The 17,871-nt window shown below is 43.3% G+C and overlaps 2 protein-coding genes across 2 annotated transcripts in view; one reads left to right on the top strand and one right to left on the bottom strand.

Annotated features, from left to right (window-relative positions):
• The window catches only part of ARL15 (ARF like GTPase 15), a 552,355-nt gene that overhangs the window by 43,815 nt on the left and 490,669 nt on the right, over positions 1-17,871 (top strand). The gene's annotated exons all lie outside the window — the stretch shown is intronic.
• On the bottom strand, positions 3,508-4,325 carry HSPB3 (heat shock protein family B (small) member 3). The gene has a single exon (XM_036120645.2). It carries the CDS (start codon positions 4,077-4,079, stop codon positions 3,627-3,629), a length of 453 nt encoding a protein of 150 aa, XP_035976538.2. The 5' UTR covers positions 4,080-4,325; the 3' UTR covers positions 3,508-3,626.

Below are 17,871 nucleotides of genomic sequence, written 5' to 3'. Positions count from 1 at the left end.
AGAGGAAATAGTAGGGACCAGGCAAACAAATTCCCTCTTTTTTTCTTCCCTGTGGATCGCTTTAAGATTTTATTTCTTCCCAAAGATCTTCTGGAGAAGTTCCAGGTGCTAAGCCAACATCCTTGCCAAGAGCCTGCTGAGTTTCTTCATGGCTCATTGTGAAGTGGTGGCCAGCATGGTAACACATCACCTCACTTTGCTTCCCGTTTTTCTTCTCGCCTCTTTTCCCCTATCTTCTCACTTTTACCATTCTGGGCTTGCACTTCCCAAATAAAGTGTCAGCACTCCAATCCTTATTTCAGGCTGTATTCTGTAGGAAAGTTTTTCTGAAAGAGCTGAAACAACAGTGCTCACTTTACAGGAGTGCTGGGTATTTTCCCCTTGCCCCCAGGAGTAGTCACTCTCCACTTTTTTCCCCACCCTGCCCCCTGCTCCAGGAGGCTGTGGAACTCTGTCAAGAGGATGCCCACACCTCCAGCTGCCACTTAAGTCCCACCAGTGGGGTGCCCTGGTAGGAGATTAGAGGGATAAAGCATTTATTCTCCTGGCTCCAGGGAGAGGTCACCTGGGGCTGTTTGTATCATCAAAAGAAAGTCACAGCTGGTGGTCTCCTCCATCTGACTTTCTTGATTTCTGAGACCTGCTTCCTCCTCTCATCTCTTTGGACCTACAGAACAGAACAGCTCCACACCGCTACTCTCAGCTTATACACCATCCCTTGAAGCTCTTCTTCACCCTGCCCACTCCTTTGGAATGTATCTCTTCATAAATAAATTATTCCAATTTGAATTATTCTAATTTTGACATTGCTATCTGTTTCCTTTTGGGACCAGTAGTGAAAAGGAATGGTTAAATTATAATACGTTTTATCTGTGTTGGAGTAGTGCATAGCCATTACAAATCAGTTTATGTTTGGTAGTAAAAGCAAGTGATGCACTTTAAAAAAAAAAAAAAACATTCAAGAAGTCAAGCAGAGTTCTGGAGGGAATCAGAATTCCATCACCTGAAAGGGACTCTAATGAAGGGACCTTTGATGGGAAAGCAGACAAAGTAAAAGGAGTCAATATAGGATGGTGAAGACTGGGGACAAGAAAGGGCAGAAAACATGATCACGCCAACTGCTGACGGGGCAAAAGGAAGAAACACCGCATTAGAACACCCGAGCCCAGTCCGAGTGGGAGGCCTGGAGGAATGGCCGCTTCTCCAGAGATGTAGTCATGTAAGGACACAGACCTGCCGGGACCTAGTCCCCAGCAGGTTGATAGAAGGAAATGCCCTGACCTTTCTCCCCTCCTGCCCACCAGTCTTCTCTCTCCAATCTCTGGTCTCCAGTCAACACTCCCATTGTCTGAACCCAGTTGGAAACTAGAGTGATGGAGGCCCGTGGGGGTCAGCCTGCTTGGGTTCAGAGTGGGGCTGGCAAAGGCAGAAGGACAGGTTTGGGTTGGCATGAAGTGAGGCAGGCAACAGACAGTAACCAGTACGATTGGGTATCAAACCCAATGCAAATATAATCCTAATTTTGTGAAAAGTGATACATGTATTTATGCATAAGGGAAGACTGAACTAGAAATTTAAAGTAGCAACCTCATAGTAATAAAATAATTTTTTTATTTGTTACAGTGCTTTGTATATTTTCCAAATCAAAAAATGGTTGTGTAATACTTTAAAATATATCTTAGGAAAAAAATGCTAATTAGATGATGTGGTTATTTTAGTGTTCATTTTTAAAGGAAAAGTTTCTATCGGTGGCTCCTCACGGTAAGAATTTTACTTCCTGGGGCACCTGGGTGGTTCAGTCGGTTGAGCGTCTGCCTTTTGCTCTGGTCATGAGGCTGGGGTCATGATCTCAAGGTCTTGGGATCAGCCCCATGTCAGGCTCCCTGCTCAGCAGGGAGTCTACTTGTCCCCCCACCCCGACCACCCCTCCCACTCCCCGGCTCCTACACGTGTGCGTTCTCTTTCTCTCTCTCTCTCAAATAAATAAATAAAATCTTAAAAAAAAAGAAAAAAAAAAGCATTTTACTTCCTGAATTTTTCCAGAAGTAGGATCTCATCTAGAGTAGGGTTAAGGCCAAATGAGAGGGATTTTTTTTTTGTTTGTTTATTGATTGGCTTCTCAAAGCACTACTTTGTTTTCACACCATCCTGCCAATCATTAAGAAAGAATTATCTAATGTGGGACAAATGGTATCCCAGCTCTAATCATATTAGATGGAATCCCATTAATTATGATCATCTTTGTAATGTAGCAAAGCTGGTCTGTGATATTCACTTTGTCAAACAAAATTTCTTAAGTTGCACAAACCTCAGTGAATAAGCATTAACACATAGTTTCAAAATCCTTTCAATTTAATTACATTGTAAACAAATCTCTCCAATCACATTTGCTTTCAAAACTTCTACAGAACTGTTTGATTTCTTTTTCTCTTGCTTCGTGTCTCTTGCATTTTCACTCAAATGACGAAGCACTGTGGAGGAGCACAGGGGTGTGGTCAGTGGCCTGCGTCCACCCTGGCTCTTTGCACACTCAGCCCCTTCTATTCCCAGTACTGTGCACAGGCTCGCCGGCAACACATGTGGGGTGTGGGGTAAAAATGGCTACTTCCTCCCGAGAAATATTTAGCATGTACAGAATGAGATAGCAAATCTTTGGAATGTCACAGACCAGCTGTAGATGGCAATATTCCTAAAGCAAATCCTTAACCTCCACCAATGTCTCAGCCCTTCTCGGCCCCTGTGCAAGCTCCAGCCCAGGAACCTCTACTACCTGCCAGGCTATTTAAAGCTAAGGATTATGCAGGGAGCAGATGTGGTGCATTTTGCCATCTTCTGAAATCTAAAATTTTAAGTAGCATCAAAGAACGTAGAGTACAACTCTTTGAATTCAGTAATTACACTTTTTAAAGTGGTTTCCTAAACTTAATACAAACTTATATGAATATGAGTCAACACATATCTTTGTAATATTGCATAAATATCCACAGAACATATGCTGTTGTTAAAAATACATTCAAACAGGACTCAGCTCGACTTTTAAAAAATGAGGTACAGATTTAGAACTTTTTAAAAATAGAATTTACATCTGAAAATTCCAGTATTATGTTTAAGGCAGTAACAGCTGTAATGAATCATAAATATATTTCAGGCCAAATTTCTAAGTGCTGTATTTTAACTTTCAGACTCTATATTTACAAATTCCACTTTAATTAAAATTCGTTGAAAAGCTTGTCAAGTGAAGGGAATCACAACTTTTTTTAGCACTGTAAGAAGTTTTCATAAAATGGATAAGAAATTCATATGGCTCTTTTGCCATCAATTATCACAAATGCAGTTTCTGGGGCATTTTTTTGGAGTAATGAAGAAATAATTCTGAGTCTTCACTAGTATCCAAGTCATCTCCTAAACTATCAATGTTTCAAGTATAAGAATAGCATCCCTTTGAGCTATAGGAACATTTAACGATTTTCCTCTCTGAGTAAGAATAACAAACACAACCTCAACATACCCAGAACTGTGTCTCTATTTTTAATCTTCGTAAAAATCATTTCAAAGGTGGTTAATACAAACATTCCCGTGCTACCATTGGCTGAGCTAGAATCTTCCTTGCCGTATGAATAAAGATTTCACTGAGTCCCAACCAGATCCTTTACTTCCACCACCAGAATTCCATCGTGACAGAGGATGGCAGACAAATCTTTGGTTTCGATGCCATCTGGCAGTTTATACTGTCGGGTGAAGCTTCTTGAGATAAAACCATGCTCATCCATTCTGGTTCCGTGCTGAGCCTTGATCAGCAGCCAGCCTTCGAAGGTCTGAATGATGATATCTTCAGGGAGGAACTGGACCACATCCAGCAGGATCTGGAAGTGGGATTTGCCTGCTTGGGTCAGCATCTCCGCCTCTGAGTCCACCGGAGGAACCTGGGCCGCCCTGGCTTTTCTCCGGTCCACAGTGGTTGGCCCCGGCAGTGCGTATAAAGCGTGATCCAGCCTGCAGTCTTCCAAGCCTCGAGCTTCAAACTCCTCCTCGTAGCGCACTGGAGTCTCAACAAGGTGCCTCAAGATGATTTTTGCCATGGTTGGAGGCAGAACCAGTATCGAACGGCTTCCCTTCAGTCTGTTTGGTCAGAGGCGAACCCTCTCAGTTGCCTACTGACTAGATTATCAGTTGGAACAGCTACTCCTTGTAACCCTGCGCAGACGCAACTACTTAATTAGGCCTGAATCATACCACCACACACCCACTCTTGTCTTTTCACACACGCTGACAATGAACAGCTATTTATAGGGCATGGTTCGAAGTTGCATTTAGCACACAGCCTGCTCAAGCTGCCCAGGCAAGGATCGTCCTTACATTCTCAGTTATCCTTGGCAAGTGTGTCTGCTTTGCTTGCCTCAAGAGAAAAAGAGAATTAGAATCAGAAACAGCATTTAAAAAAAAATCTCTGGGGGTGCCTGGGTGGCTCAGTCGTTAAGCGTCTGCCTTCGGCTCAGGTCATGATCCCAGGGTCCTGGGATCGAGCCCCGCATCGGGCTCCCTGCTCGGCGGGAAGCCTGCTTCTCCCTCTCCCGCTCCCCCTGCTTGTGTTCCCTCTCTCGCTGTGTCTCTCTCTGTCAAATAAATAAATAAAATCTTAAAAAAAAAAAAATTTCTGAGTGAGTGTCTGTCCTTGTGAACTGCAGTGATCTAAGGGACTGTGGCTTCTTAGAACAGTCCAGAGATATGCACTCATCTTATAATATGAGCTAAGACTGCATTCGTCGTTGTCTCCAAGTGCAAAGCTGGGAGGGATGAAGGTAGCTATAATTGACACAGATACTCAAATCTCAGACATGCAACCAACTCTCAGCCCTCTGTCCTATACATTTTCTTTTTTTTTCATCTTTTCATCGTTTGTCCTTAAGGGACATCTGAGCCAAGTCATCTGGGTTTATTATATCTGACTCATCAAAAATGAGATCAGATGACTAAATTAGATAATGATGTCAAACCTCAGATGGGGGTTGAGGAAGGCATAGAATGGGGAACTTAGCAATGAAAATAAAGCCACAGGGGAGAGAAAAATGTTAAAGCGTCGAACTATTTGATAGTAAAGCCCAAAAAACTAAGGATTAATCTAGTTGTAGCTCTGCTATTAAATTGGCAAAAATAAATGATACATAATTTCTTAACTATCACACCCTTTATATTCAACTTACATTAAAAAAAAAATGAGGCAACTCTCTACCCATTGCTTCAGAAGGATCTCCAAGACATGCTTAGTAAAAAGAAAAGTCCAGAACAGCATATAATATGCTACTATTTATGCTTTTTTTGTAAGTAGGTATTTGCTTATATAAATAGAACCTCTCTGAAAGATATGTGGCTGGGAACAGCGGCTGCCTCCTGTGATGGTGACAGTGATTGGGAGGCAGGGGCTGGAGGGAGACTGGCTTTTCACCATAAACACATTTGTGCTTTTTATTCCTACAGTGTGTGTAAGGTACAAATGCACAAGAAGTTTTAAGATATAGAAAACTTCCACTCCACAGAGGTTAGTATTTTCTAGAATGGGTAGACTCAGGAATACTTTTCCTTAAAAATCATAAATCCATTTTCTTAGAATGACAGAAAAATGTCTAAAAAATTAAACGTTGGAAAGCAGAAGGGAACGACCTCCCTTAGCTCCTTTTTATTATTCTAAAAACCTCTGCGGACATTTTGGTATGTACTTAAGAACATGCCTTAATAATGCTGTCCACACTCAGCTTTTTTGACCCGCGCTTTACAGGTCGGTGGCCCTGGAGGGGCACATGTACTCTTTTAGATATTTTAATGTCCTCCGACTCATAAAATATTGAGAGCTGTTTTCATCAGTGCTGCTCTGAGGGGTAAGTCAAGAATAGAACTCACTGCCGGTAGCAGGAAATAGATAAGATATTAAGGATTTGGCTTTAAAATACTTGCAACAGTCAAGGAAAACTGAGAAGGTACAGAGGTTTTTCATCTAACCCCTGCCCCCATACAGGCATGGTATCCCGCATTGTCAACATCCCCATCAGAGAGCTACATTTGTTGCAACTAATGACTCTAAATTGACATACCATGATCACCCCCAGTGTACATTAGGGTTTGCTCTTGGCGTTGTGCATTCTATGGATTTGGAAAAATGTTATAATGGCATGTATCCACTATTATAGTATCATACAGAGTAGCTTCACCGCCATAATAATCTTCTGTGCTCTACCTGTTCATCCCTCCCTCCTCTGACCATGCTCTAAAAACTGCTGTAAAAAATAAAGCCTATTTAAAAAACTAAAACTGAAAACCTAAAAACTAAAACTGTTCTAAAAAAATAAACTCTTTAAAAAAAATACTGCAAAGATACTGTTAGGGTGGGCAGAGGAAAAATGTGTCTAGTAATCTTACAGTTTCTCGCCTCCAGGAACCTCTAAAAGAGGCAAGGAGGACCAGATGTGAGAGGTGTTTCCATATGGGATTGTGTGTGTGAGTTGCTGGGGTTAGAAATGAGCATCCACTTTTCTGATCAACACCCAAGACTTCTCTCAATGTTTTCCCAAAACTGCCCTTTGACCCTGCCCACCCCTGAACTGCCCTCCTCCTCCTCATCAACTACCTCGACCCTTTCTCCCTTTGGAGAATCTACCAGGCTTCCAAACTGGTCCTTCTGCCCCACCACTTGCCCTACTGTCCATCCTCCCTGGGTTTTTTTTCTATAAACCCAGTCTAATACTATAAATGTATTTTCTCTTCCTTGTGACTTTATATTCCAGTTGGGGAAGGCAGACAATGGCAGTTCGAGGTCAGAAACTTAGGGTTCACTGCTGCATCCCCAGCACCTAAGACAGCACCTGGAAAGTGATGGAAAAAAGACATCACACTGCTATAGATTTTGTACTTCTTATTCTGTTGGTCCTTGATGCCGTTTGGCCATCCTGTACTTTGATCAGCTTCTCCTATTTCTCCAAATTGGATGCTGTAGTTGTCTTCCACTCCTCAGGTCTTCCCTTGTGGCCTGGTCTCACTCTCTCGATGAACTGACTTCCCCTGAGGCCTTGTACATTCACACCCAGACATCTCAGAGGGAGAGAATCTTCCTCTACCCCTTTATCCCTGCCTGTGAGTCCCTTGTTCCCTTCCTCCTCCTCTGGGCTTTCATCCAGCCACTTACCCCTTCCTGGGTATTCTCCAGTCTCTCAGTGTCCACGCTCCATCAGCCTAAAGTCAAATATGCCTCATCTTTTTAAAACAAGACCTCCTAGACCTTTTGTCACCTGTAAGCTAGTTATTCTATCCCCTCACAGCCCAGCTCCTTGGGTTTGTAGCCTGGATTCAGTGGTCACTCTCCACATTGCTGCAGAATAACTTTTGCCCTACCACCAACTCCACCTTTAGTTAGGTCAAAGTCAGCCTCTTTGCTAAGTCTATACTTTAACTTTATCTTCCCGCACCTATTCAGCATTTGACATAAGCTTCTCATCAGGAAAGAATGTGAACTGTTTTTTTCTTAGCTCTCTCAAGAGGACTAGCAGAGATTTATTCTATTCCATGCATTCTTAGTGGGGACAATATCACCCACAAGGGGACAAAAATTGGTCCTTATAGAGAAAAAAATGCATATAATTTAAGATTATGTAAAATCTTAGCTATTAGATAATGGTCTGTGGCCCTCCAAAGGGCCACACATACATAAACAGACACATAGTATATCTCCGGTATTAAAATTTCACAGGGGAGAGGGAGGAGCATTAGGTGAAAAATGTCTTAAAAGACTCCTGGGGGTGGGGGGCATGGTGCAATAATAAAACAGGTGGGAAAGACTGCTCTAGTCGTCTTCATGAATTGCTCACCTGGACCCCCATGGACAGGGGCTTATTTGGGGGATTCCAGTAACAACAAGGCTTGGAGTCTGAGAAGCTTCCCTAGGAAGAGTTATCTCTCAGAGATGAGATGGACAACAGAGTGGGGCAGATGAAGCTTTGGGCAAGGAAGGGAAGGGGGGACTTGGAGTGTTCCCTGCTGAGGAATGGCATGTGGCAGGGCCTGGAGCCAGAACTGTGTGATTGCAGGACACAGAGGACTCGGTGTGGCTGCCATGCAGACTACAGAGTATGAAGCAGGAACATGAGGCTGGAGAGGTGAGCAAGAACCAGATCGTGGAGAACCTTGGTGTTATTTTTGTTGGGACAAAATAACATTGTCAAAGCTGTCTGAATTTTTACCAGTTGCTCTAGGAGTGAACCAGAATCCTATTTTAAAGTAAACACTATTTTTTTTATCTCTTCAAAATCAAGATTTTTGTGAAAGATTTTTGTTTTGTGTTTCCAAATTAAAACTTAGGTTCTATTCTGGAATATTGGAGTTACCTTCATGAAGACCCAAATCAGTGCCTTTTTTACTTTTTACTTTTCTGACTAGACCCACAATAAGAAATTTGGTTAGCATCCCCACCCATTGAGCACACATATGCACGTCCTAGGCACGAAACACTTAGCTTTAGTACTGTGATCCACTCTGATGGTCTCTATTCAGTTCCACTGAGCTTAACAGTGAGCCTTGCAACTCACTAAGTTGATTTCACAACCCCCAAATTGGTCACAACCCACCGTATGGAAAACAGTTAACATTTTACGTTATTAAGGAAGGTAGTTTACCATCTTTGTGGGGTGAATTACTTCTCTGCAGAGAGATTGTGATGGTCTGAACTGGTTTTCCTTCTGTGGCTGCGGTGAGACATTGAGTAGGTAGGGAAGTGAGAAGTGCAACAAGGCCGAACAGTATGGCTTCTGTCAAACTCTGATGAGGTTAAGGAAGACAAGAATGGGAGCATAGAATTTAGCATTAAGGGTGTCTTTGACTTAATTAAGGGGAGAGTCAGAGGCAAGGCAGGGGCAGAAGTTAAACTGCAGTGGGTTGGGGAATGACTACAATTTCAGACTACAATTTCAAGGAGCCAGGTGGGAGGGGATGGAAAGAATTCCCTAGAGGCTGACATAAGGCTTCAAAGGCTTGTTTTGTTTTAATTAGATGCTTTTAAGAAAATTGCCCATTAGTCTGATGGAAAGGAGACAATTGGTTAGCAAGGCTTTCTGAGGGGGGCATGGCTGATAGAGCTGAGAACTGGATGGCCAATATCCTGTTTTAAACATTTTTTTTAAATTTTGTTTATTTATTTGAGAGAGAGTGAGAGCACAAACAGTGGGGGAAGGGCAGAGGAAGAAGGAGAAGCAGACTCCCCGCTGATCGGGGAGCCTGCGGTGGCGCTCAATCCCAGGACCCTGGGATCATGACCTGAGCTGAAGGTAGAGGCTCAACTGACTAAGCCACCCAGGCGCCCCTAAACATTTCTTTTAAAGAATTTTCCTTCTGTCATCCTAAAGTCACGAATAAGGTTTTGTTCCACATTACAGCCTGGTATCAACTAGGCTTTGGGGGAATTAAGAAAGGTACTGTACACATGCTTTGGGTAAACCAGAGTCTAGGGCCTTGGCTGCCCAGAGAAGCAGTCATGAAATGACAACAGACCATAGCAGCAGTCTGGAAGGAGGTAAAGTGACAGCCAAGTTGCAACATGCACCCCTGCCTACAGGGACTCCAAGATATTTGAAGGGAGATTTGATTGGACCTCACTGCAATCTTGTAGGCTGGATTCAGCTCTGCAATGTTAGCCTTATGGCTATTAAGGATTTTACTTTAGATGGGAGCCATAATAAGCACAAATACATTTTAACAGGGTTTGAGAGGCTGGAGAACGCAGTCTTCCTAAGACACTGATTGGATCACAGGGTCCTTCCTCTGATCAAGTACCTGCGGTGGTTTTAGGCTCTCTCATGTGAAAACTCTTGCCGTTGTACAATCTGATCTTGATTAATTCTGTCTAAACCTACATTTATAGGATTTCCTCCATCATATGTTCCAAACTCTTTGGTCTCCACCAAAAGGACCAAAAATATAGGTAGGGAGTATTGCTCTGGATGATCCCTATCCTCTAGACTAACTACTCTGCTGTCCTCCAAACACTCCTTCTGCTTCACACCCCCCCCATGCTATTTCTTTCAGCTGAGATGCTACAATAATATAATAATGAGATGCTGAATAATGGCCCTCCAAAAGATGTCCATGGCCTAATCCCTGGAATCTATAAATGTTCCCTTACTTGGTAAAGATGTTACAGTTGTGATTAAATTAAGGGTGTTGATATGAGGAGATTATCCTGGGCTCCAAATGCCACCACAGGTGTCTTTATAAGAGAGTGGCAGAGGGAGATTTCACACACACACACATACACACGGGAAGGCAGAGCACAGAGAAGATGAAGCAGAGAGAGACTGCAGATGCTGGTCTTAGAGATTGGAGTGATGAGGTCACAGCCAAGGAATCCCAGAAGCCATTAGACACAAGAAAAGGCAAGGAACGGATTCTCCCCTGGAGCCTCCAGAGGGAGGCAGCCCTGCCGTTGGACTGCTGGCCTCCAGGACTGGGGGAAGATAAACACCTATTGGTAAACTAGGCAGTTTGTGGTAATTTGTTACAATAGTCACAGGAAACTATACAGATGCCCTCAACCTCATCTTACTGCTGATGCTCTGATGTCCTTCCTTTAAGGGTCAATACTCCTTCTCCCTGTAGAATGCCCATATATCTTCAGCTGGAAATAATTGTCCTGTACTTGCTAGGGATGCGGTTCACCTGGAACCTTAGTTCTAAACTCCTGGGTCTAGTTTTACACATTATTAAGCTAGGTACTATGCTAGGAATCATGGGACATAGAGCAGGTGGTTCAAAAACTAGTGAAGGAGGGGCGCCTGGGTGGCTCAGTCATTAAGCATCTGCCTTCGGCTCAGGTCATGATCCCAAGGTCCTGGGATCGAGTCCCATGTCGGGCTCTCTGCTCAGCGGGGAGCCTGCTTCTCCCTCTCCCATTCCCCCTGCTTGTGTTCCCTCTCTCGCTGTGTCTGTCAAATAAATAAAATCTTAAAAAAAATAAATAAATAAATAAACTAGTGAAGGAGAAAAGCTTTGAAAGATTCTACTCATTCAATTGGTTCTAATGTGCTCATGACCCTTCAGGTCCACAAGTCTGAAGAGACCACTTATGTCTCCTGATGAGAGTGTTATCCTAGATTCAGGTTTATCTGGCACAGAAATGGACATGTTAGGGGCAGGAGTGCAGATTTGGAATGAATTCCCACTATGTTTACTCTGCCTTCCTCAAGTCCTTCTTGCTGGGTTCACCAAGGCACCCACTCTGAGGCTCGTCCCTGCTCCTGTTCCTGAATGCACTGTAACCAAGGCAGATGACTCATCAATAGCCTCACCTCACTGTTACAATGAAGCCAACCTCCCCAGACCCTGTGGCATAGCCACAAAACCGGGTATCTGCCTGCCCTCTTGAGTCTCCAACCAGATTCCAATCACAGCCCTTCCTACTCTTGGAGATAGCCCAATTTGTAAAGCTGAACATTGGCCAAGATTTTCTCCTCTCATTGCTTTCTTCCCTGCCAACTTCCACAGTCCTTCTTACAGCCTGGATCCTGTCCTGGATCTTAACCCCATGGCTAGGGCCAGGGTACCCCTCTAGAGCCCACCTGTTCTTTCTGTAGGCACAGATACTAGTTTCTATGCCCTCCACCTGCTAGCCAGGATCCTGCCAGACTGCCTGCTTCTGAGTTAAAACAGCACTGGGATCATGGCCTGCCATGGAATGATGGTCTGTAACCATCGCTCAAGCAGCTGTGCCTTGGACTCAGTGGAACCTGCAGTGCAGCCAGTGAGAGCAGACAGGTAGCCTACCCACCCCACCTCATCCTCCTTTTCCTGACATTGATTTTCTGAGCACCAGTGGACCTTGATCTTGAACCAAGTGTCTGTACTTGGACCCATCTCATCTCTTACAGATCTGCTACTTCATGGTGGTTAAGAACATGGAATAAGGGTGTATCCTTTGGCATGTTACTTCACCTGAGTATATTGCAATTTCTTCATCTCTACTATGGGTATAATAACATACCTCCCAGGGATGTTGGGAAGATTGGATTTGATTCAGGCCATAAAGCATTTTCTCTATAAGGCATTGTGCTAAATGATCAATAAATAGAAGTGTTTCTAGTTGCCTCTCTAGATCATAGGCTGGACACTTGAAAAGTTATTTGTTGTCTATCAAAAACTTCAATCTTTTTTCTCTGCTAATCTTTAGAATCCTCATGAAAAAGCATATAAATCCAGTTTTCTGGAGCAATACAGGTTACTGAAACCCAGATGGTATTTAAATGAAATAAATTATAAACTCTTGAACACAGAGGAATGTTTTTGACTGTCCTGAGTATTTGGTACAAGATTTTGACCTCGAAAATAGGACACATACCAGCATCTGTCTTTGGCCCCGTATTAACATTCCCATTTGAAGAGATGGTTTCTAAGATGTCAGAAGCTCGTTTCAGTTGCTAGGCAAAAAAAAAAAAAAAAAAAAAAAAAGCAAGGCATGACATATTAGCTTCAGACTTGAAAGCAGCAGAGTTCTCAGGATCTGTACCGATCTGTAAAACTAAATCCAGATGTGATGGGATTTGGTGGTCTGAAAGTGAAGCCAGGAGGGGTTTCATATTTTTATGTGATAACTGCCCTCTGGTGGGAGAGACTAGAATTACACTGATAAGAGACAGTAGTATCTGAAATTCTAAATGAGCAATTCTTATTCCTCTTGTTTTTTGACTTCATATCCCAAATAAAAGTCCTCATACACTAAGCCCATTTCACAGTTTGGTCTAACCCTTGCAGCTTTTAGGTCATTCTTATTGGGAGGGGGTGCAGGATGAGGATTGGGAAATTTTTGAAGAATAAATGTTTAACCCTTGCTTTCCGATTGAAAACTACCAAGCGTAAAATATGCTGGTTCTACCTAAATATACCTAAAGAGGCATCATACTAATGTGAGTAAAGGAACAGTTTTTAGGGACATAAAGACCTGTATTGAATCCTCACTCTGCGCTTTATTCTCTGCTTGTTCCAGAGCAAGTCACGACATTTCTAAGGCTTAATTTCTTCTTAGCCAGGAAAATGGGAAAAATACATACACCTTTTAAGGTTGTTTTGAGGATTAGAAGAGATATCAAACACTTAGAATAGAACCCAACACATAGGGAGTGTTCACTAAATGTTAGGTGTTATTATTGGTAACATACAGGAGGAATGAAGCTCTTTGAGGGGAAAGCTGACCTATTTCACTCAGTAGCAGCAATTTTGCAAAGAATAGCATGTACCATTGCCCATATTTCTTTAAACATTAATCAAGGTCTTGGCAAATATAAGATGTTACTGGGTAACTCTACAAGTCACTAATTCTGTGCACACAAGGTTCAGACCAAGCCAGACCCCTGGAGGAATGTACTAAAGCTTCCCCGTCATACCAGGACTGTCTTTATCAACTATGATCAAATTATTTTTTCCCCTTTTCCACAATTTGCTTTTAAGCCCTTTGGTGGTATTAACATTACTTTTTAGTTGCTGAGCTACTAAGCTTGAGAAACTCGAGGCTGCTTTTTTAACCGGAGGGAAATTCCCAAGAAATATTTACTGTAGCTTGCTCACAAATGGTTCTTGGGGGTTTGTGAGTGATTTCTTCCACAACACAGTTTAACTGAGAGGTCAGATAAGGATGTCAAGTTAAAGAAAATGCAGGATTGGAGATAGTAGGGCAGAGGTAGCATGAAGGACCAGCAGTCAGGGGCAGAAATAAATGCCAGGATCCTAACTAGCTTTGTAACCCCAGGCAGATCATTATAACCTCCATGAACCTCATTTTCAGCTCGAAAAGAGAAGAAGGGACTGGACTAAATTTACAAGGTCTCTTTCAAGTTAAAAAAAAAATGGAGAAGAAAGGAAAAAGAAAAGAAGACGTAGGTATTATGCTGATTATGTACAGCCTGCCAGAGTGCTTTCCAAAACGCGATCATTTTCCTCCGTGTGCACCCCCACTTCTCAACCCCAGCAACTCCTTTCCTGTCCATTTCATGAGACCATCCAGGGTTGCCTTATCTCCAGCACTGAAGGCTGGCAAAGGAGCGGGTGCCTCAAAAGCACATTTTTTATCTGAGGGCCCTGCCATCAGATAAGAGGAGTTGGTTAATAGGTATCTGTCCTCATATTGTTGTAAAAGAGATTCCCATGTCTCTACACTGTTCCCCCACACTCTTGGAAGACCTGCCTTGCATGTCCCCTTCTATGGATGCCTGATCCAGTGGCACACATGGCTGGGCAGCTACCATGTGGCCTCATTCCCCAGTCCAGGGGTGGACCCCTGACCAGAGCTGAGCCAACCATGTTCTCATGGGGATATGGAATTGAGATTCTGAAACATTAGGCCCTGTTGACCCTTGGACTGAAGTGGGCACAGAGTTGAAGTGGCCATTTCCTTCCATGAGAGGGCCAACGCAGAGAAGGTCCATCTGTATGTCTGCCTCACTCTCTTCTCAGTAGGGAATAGCAGAAGTGAGAATGCACACAACCTCAGAGAGAATAGTTGCCTTGGAGTTAGGAATTCTATAGAAACCAAAAAATTACTAAGAACCAATTCCCAAGCTGCTTTGTACCCTTGTGTTCTGTGAAACATTTTTATCATTTGGATAAAATTGTCTTTAGTTTTAAAGCTAGTTTGAGTAGGTTTCTGTTAGCCTTTAAAAAGTAAATACCTACTGGCAAAAGAGCTATAAATTTAAATAAATTTATTCTGGGGCTCAAGACCCCAAATAATCCATGACTTGAAGGACTAACTCTAAGAGAGAGTACTTCAGACACAATACAAGCTATTAGAGACATATTTTGGGGCAGAAGGATCTACTTGGGGTCCTTCAAATTTGTAAGCATCTTCCTGGGCCATCTTCCTGGCCTTGGTGGGAATTCTAGAGGAACATGCTTGGCTAAGCTGTCTATGTCGTTTGCAAAACCGAGCATAACCAAGATTTTAGATCTCATAGATGGAAAGAATAATCAAAACTTAAGGTGGTATGCATTAGCTTATTGATCACAGGAGAAACTAGAGAGACCACTAAGAAACTGGGTGTGTGGGTTGTGTCCATGTGTGGAACCCATGTTTAATCCTTTAATTGTAATATCCAGTGGGGATTAATGAAAATTTGTATTAGAAATTTACGACCTACAAGAATTTGTCCATAATAATCAAAGGGCAGGACAAACCTCAAAGGTTTGCATTGGCATGCAGAAGATATATTCAGACAGGAGTCCTCATAGTGGACTATTCTGATGATGTCTTTTTCTTAAGTTCCAAAGCAAAATGCACCATCCCGTGGCAAATTCATGGGCTCCGTAGACTGAAGGATGCAAAATCAACAGACTTGTCTCCTTAAGTGCAGTGTTATGTCAGCACTCCAGCACAGAGAAAACACTCAAGTGTTCATTTCTTCTACAAAACATTAACTTTACCGTGCCACCGTGTAGCATTGCAACAATCTAGCCGTCTCTTAAGCACCTCCTTGTGATAACATCTTGGTAGTTACAGCATGTGCTTTTATGAACTGCATTACATTCATTTCTCACAGCACTGTACAATACTTCTCCCAACCCCTGAAAAATGTAGACTTTTATACTCTACTGCCTTCAAGACTGTACCCCTCAAAACCCGTCTTCATACATTCATCACCCGAATCTCCTTCTCCTTCCTACTAACCCTGCAAGCACACACATCCCACTTGACCTTTACCCACTGAAACGTTTTCCAGATTTCCAAACACTGTTCCTAATTCAAGTCACTGCATTAGGTGTGTGAGCCAGGTTCCCAGCAGGAAATGTGTCATCTGCGAGCGGAGTAATTTTAGGAGAGTTCAAAAAATGGACTACTACAGAGGTGGGCGGAACTGGGAGAAGCACAGAGATAATGCGGTGCCCCTAGGGCTAGCAAGAGCAGGAAGTTGTTATGAGCGTTAGGCCTGGAGAAGCCAAGGAGAGGAGGTAACTATTGGAACCGAGAGTGAGAACGATAGACAGGTCCAGCTGACAGAAGGGAGGCCTTTCTAGAGACACATAGGCAGACTTCTGTGACCTGAGAGGGGAGGCGCTGGGAGAACAAATACTCTAACCTCACCACCTAACCCCCACCACATTGCCTTGCATTAGCCAAGCCTCTCAGGCAACCAGAGGCAAGGGACCCATTGATGCAATCCACGTGGTCAGTCTCTCTCTGAGCACAGAGCAGGGGAGAGTGGCTCTGGAGGGCAATGAAAGAGATCCAGCAGGTATTCATGGTGATAAGGTTTTGCCCACTGCCACAGTGCTCAGCAATAATAAGTCAACAACACACTCAAGTTGAGACACATGTGTTCCCAGGAAGCTGACCCTGACGTGGGCATTACATGCAGGAGATATATTCAGAGTCAATACCTGTGGTTCAAGACCTCTGAGCATCAGCACCCGTGGGAGATAAGGGCCTGAAATCTATCTTGCTGTTCCTTTGTCACAGTGACCCAAGGTCTCAACCTGAGAAGATTTAGCTTTGATTCCCAATAATGGAGTATATTTGCCTTGGCCCTTTCTGGGCTTCCATATCTTATCAGTTTACAAATGTCCACATTCTCCATACTTTCCAGCACAAATGGACTAGAGTATGCACAGCGTGTGTGATATCAACCCCTGGAAGCCAAAAAATGATTCTTGTGGGGTTAGGGGAAGGTGAAAAAATCTTAGATATTACTATGGTCTGTGGCCCTCAAAGGGCCATAGCACACAAACAGTTGTACAGTGTATCTGAGATAGTAAAACTCCATGAAGTGGGGAATGGGAGGAACAGAATTAGGGTAAAATATGTCAGAAAAGGCACACACCACCACTGGAAAGGTACAGTATAACTGCAGGGCCATCCACAGTGACCCAGCAGGCACAAGCAACATTTCCAACCCCAGCTCCAGCATCACCTGCAGGACTTTCTAGGGGCCTAAGTAATAAAGGTTTCCTCTGTTTTACTCCCTTGAGTAGGACATATATGGCCAAGCCAGAACCCACAACTCTGTAGCCAATGTGAAGGGGCTAAAACTGGCCAAACCTATCACATGATCCCATTAATTCATGAACTCTTGCTCTGTGACACAAGACATCTGATACTTTCCATGACCCAAACTTGAAATAAGCCATTACCCCAAAAAGCCCATCTTTAACTGAGTAAGTATTAAGAGATCTGGGTCTGGGGCTGAGGTTGCTCATCATTTCTAGGCCATTTCTATAGTCCGTACTGGAATATACATAAATTAGTTTTAGAACGCTTTCATCATCCTCAAAAGAAAACCTCATACCTATCAACAGTCACTCCCCATTCCTCCACTATCATTCTAGATAAATTTTTATTTCAGTTTTGCATTGTTTAGATTTGTTGAATGTGGCATGCAAGAATACAGCCTAGTTTTAGGAGGAGTTTCCTTCTGGGCAAATTCTAGAGTGCCATAAAAGAGATCACGAGCACTCTCATTCCTACCCAGGGTCATTTTCACTCTCTGCTCTACCCCACCCTCCAGAAGAAAGTCCTCTTTTGGAATAAGAGACAAGCAGGAGGTAAATCCCTTAGGGGCATCTTCCCAGCCCACCACCCCTGGCTTCCCAACCACACCAGTGGGCCCTGAGGAGCCATTTTATACATGAAACCATGCCCCTGGCCGTAGTTGATGGAACCAGAATTGGGCATCCAACCCAGCTAGGCCAGAGCCCTTCCTTGATAATTTGGAGAATCTGAGGGGAGTAGATTGTCATAGAGAAGAGGTAAGATAGAAGGGAAGGGGATTTTGTCAGTTTTCCAGCATTCAGACTGGGTCCATTTGCAGCGAACAGAATTCTAAAATGGTTCCTAAACTTGCTGTCCCTGGTGTCCAC

Source organism: Halichoerus grypus, chromosome 2, assembly GCF_964656455.1.
Source record: "Halichoerus grypus chromosome 2, mHalGry1.hap1.1, whole genome shotgun sequence".
Lineage (NCBI taxonomy): Eukaryota > Metazoa > Chordata > Mammalia > Carnivora > Phocidae > Halichoerus > Halichoerus grypus.
This window is presented reverse-complemented; position numbering and strand designations above follow the sequence as displayed.

Excerpts from the sequence above, each read along its gene's own strand:
- HSPB3 (XM_036120645.2), bottom strand. The coding sequence starts at position 4,079 with ATGGCAAAAATCATCTTGAGGCACCTTGTTGAGACTCCAGTGCGCTAC.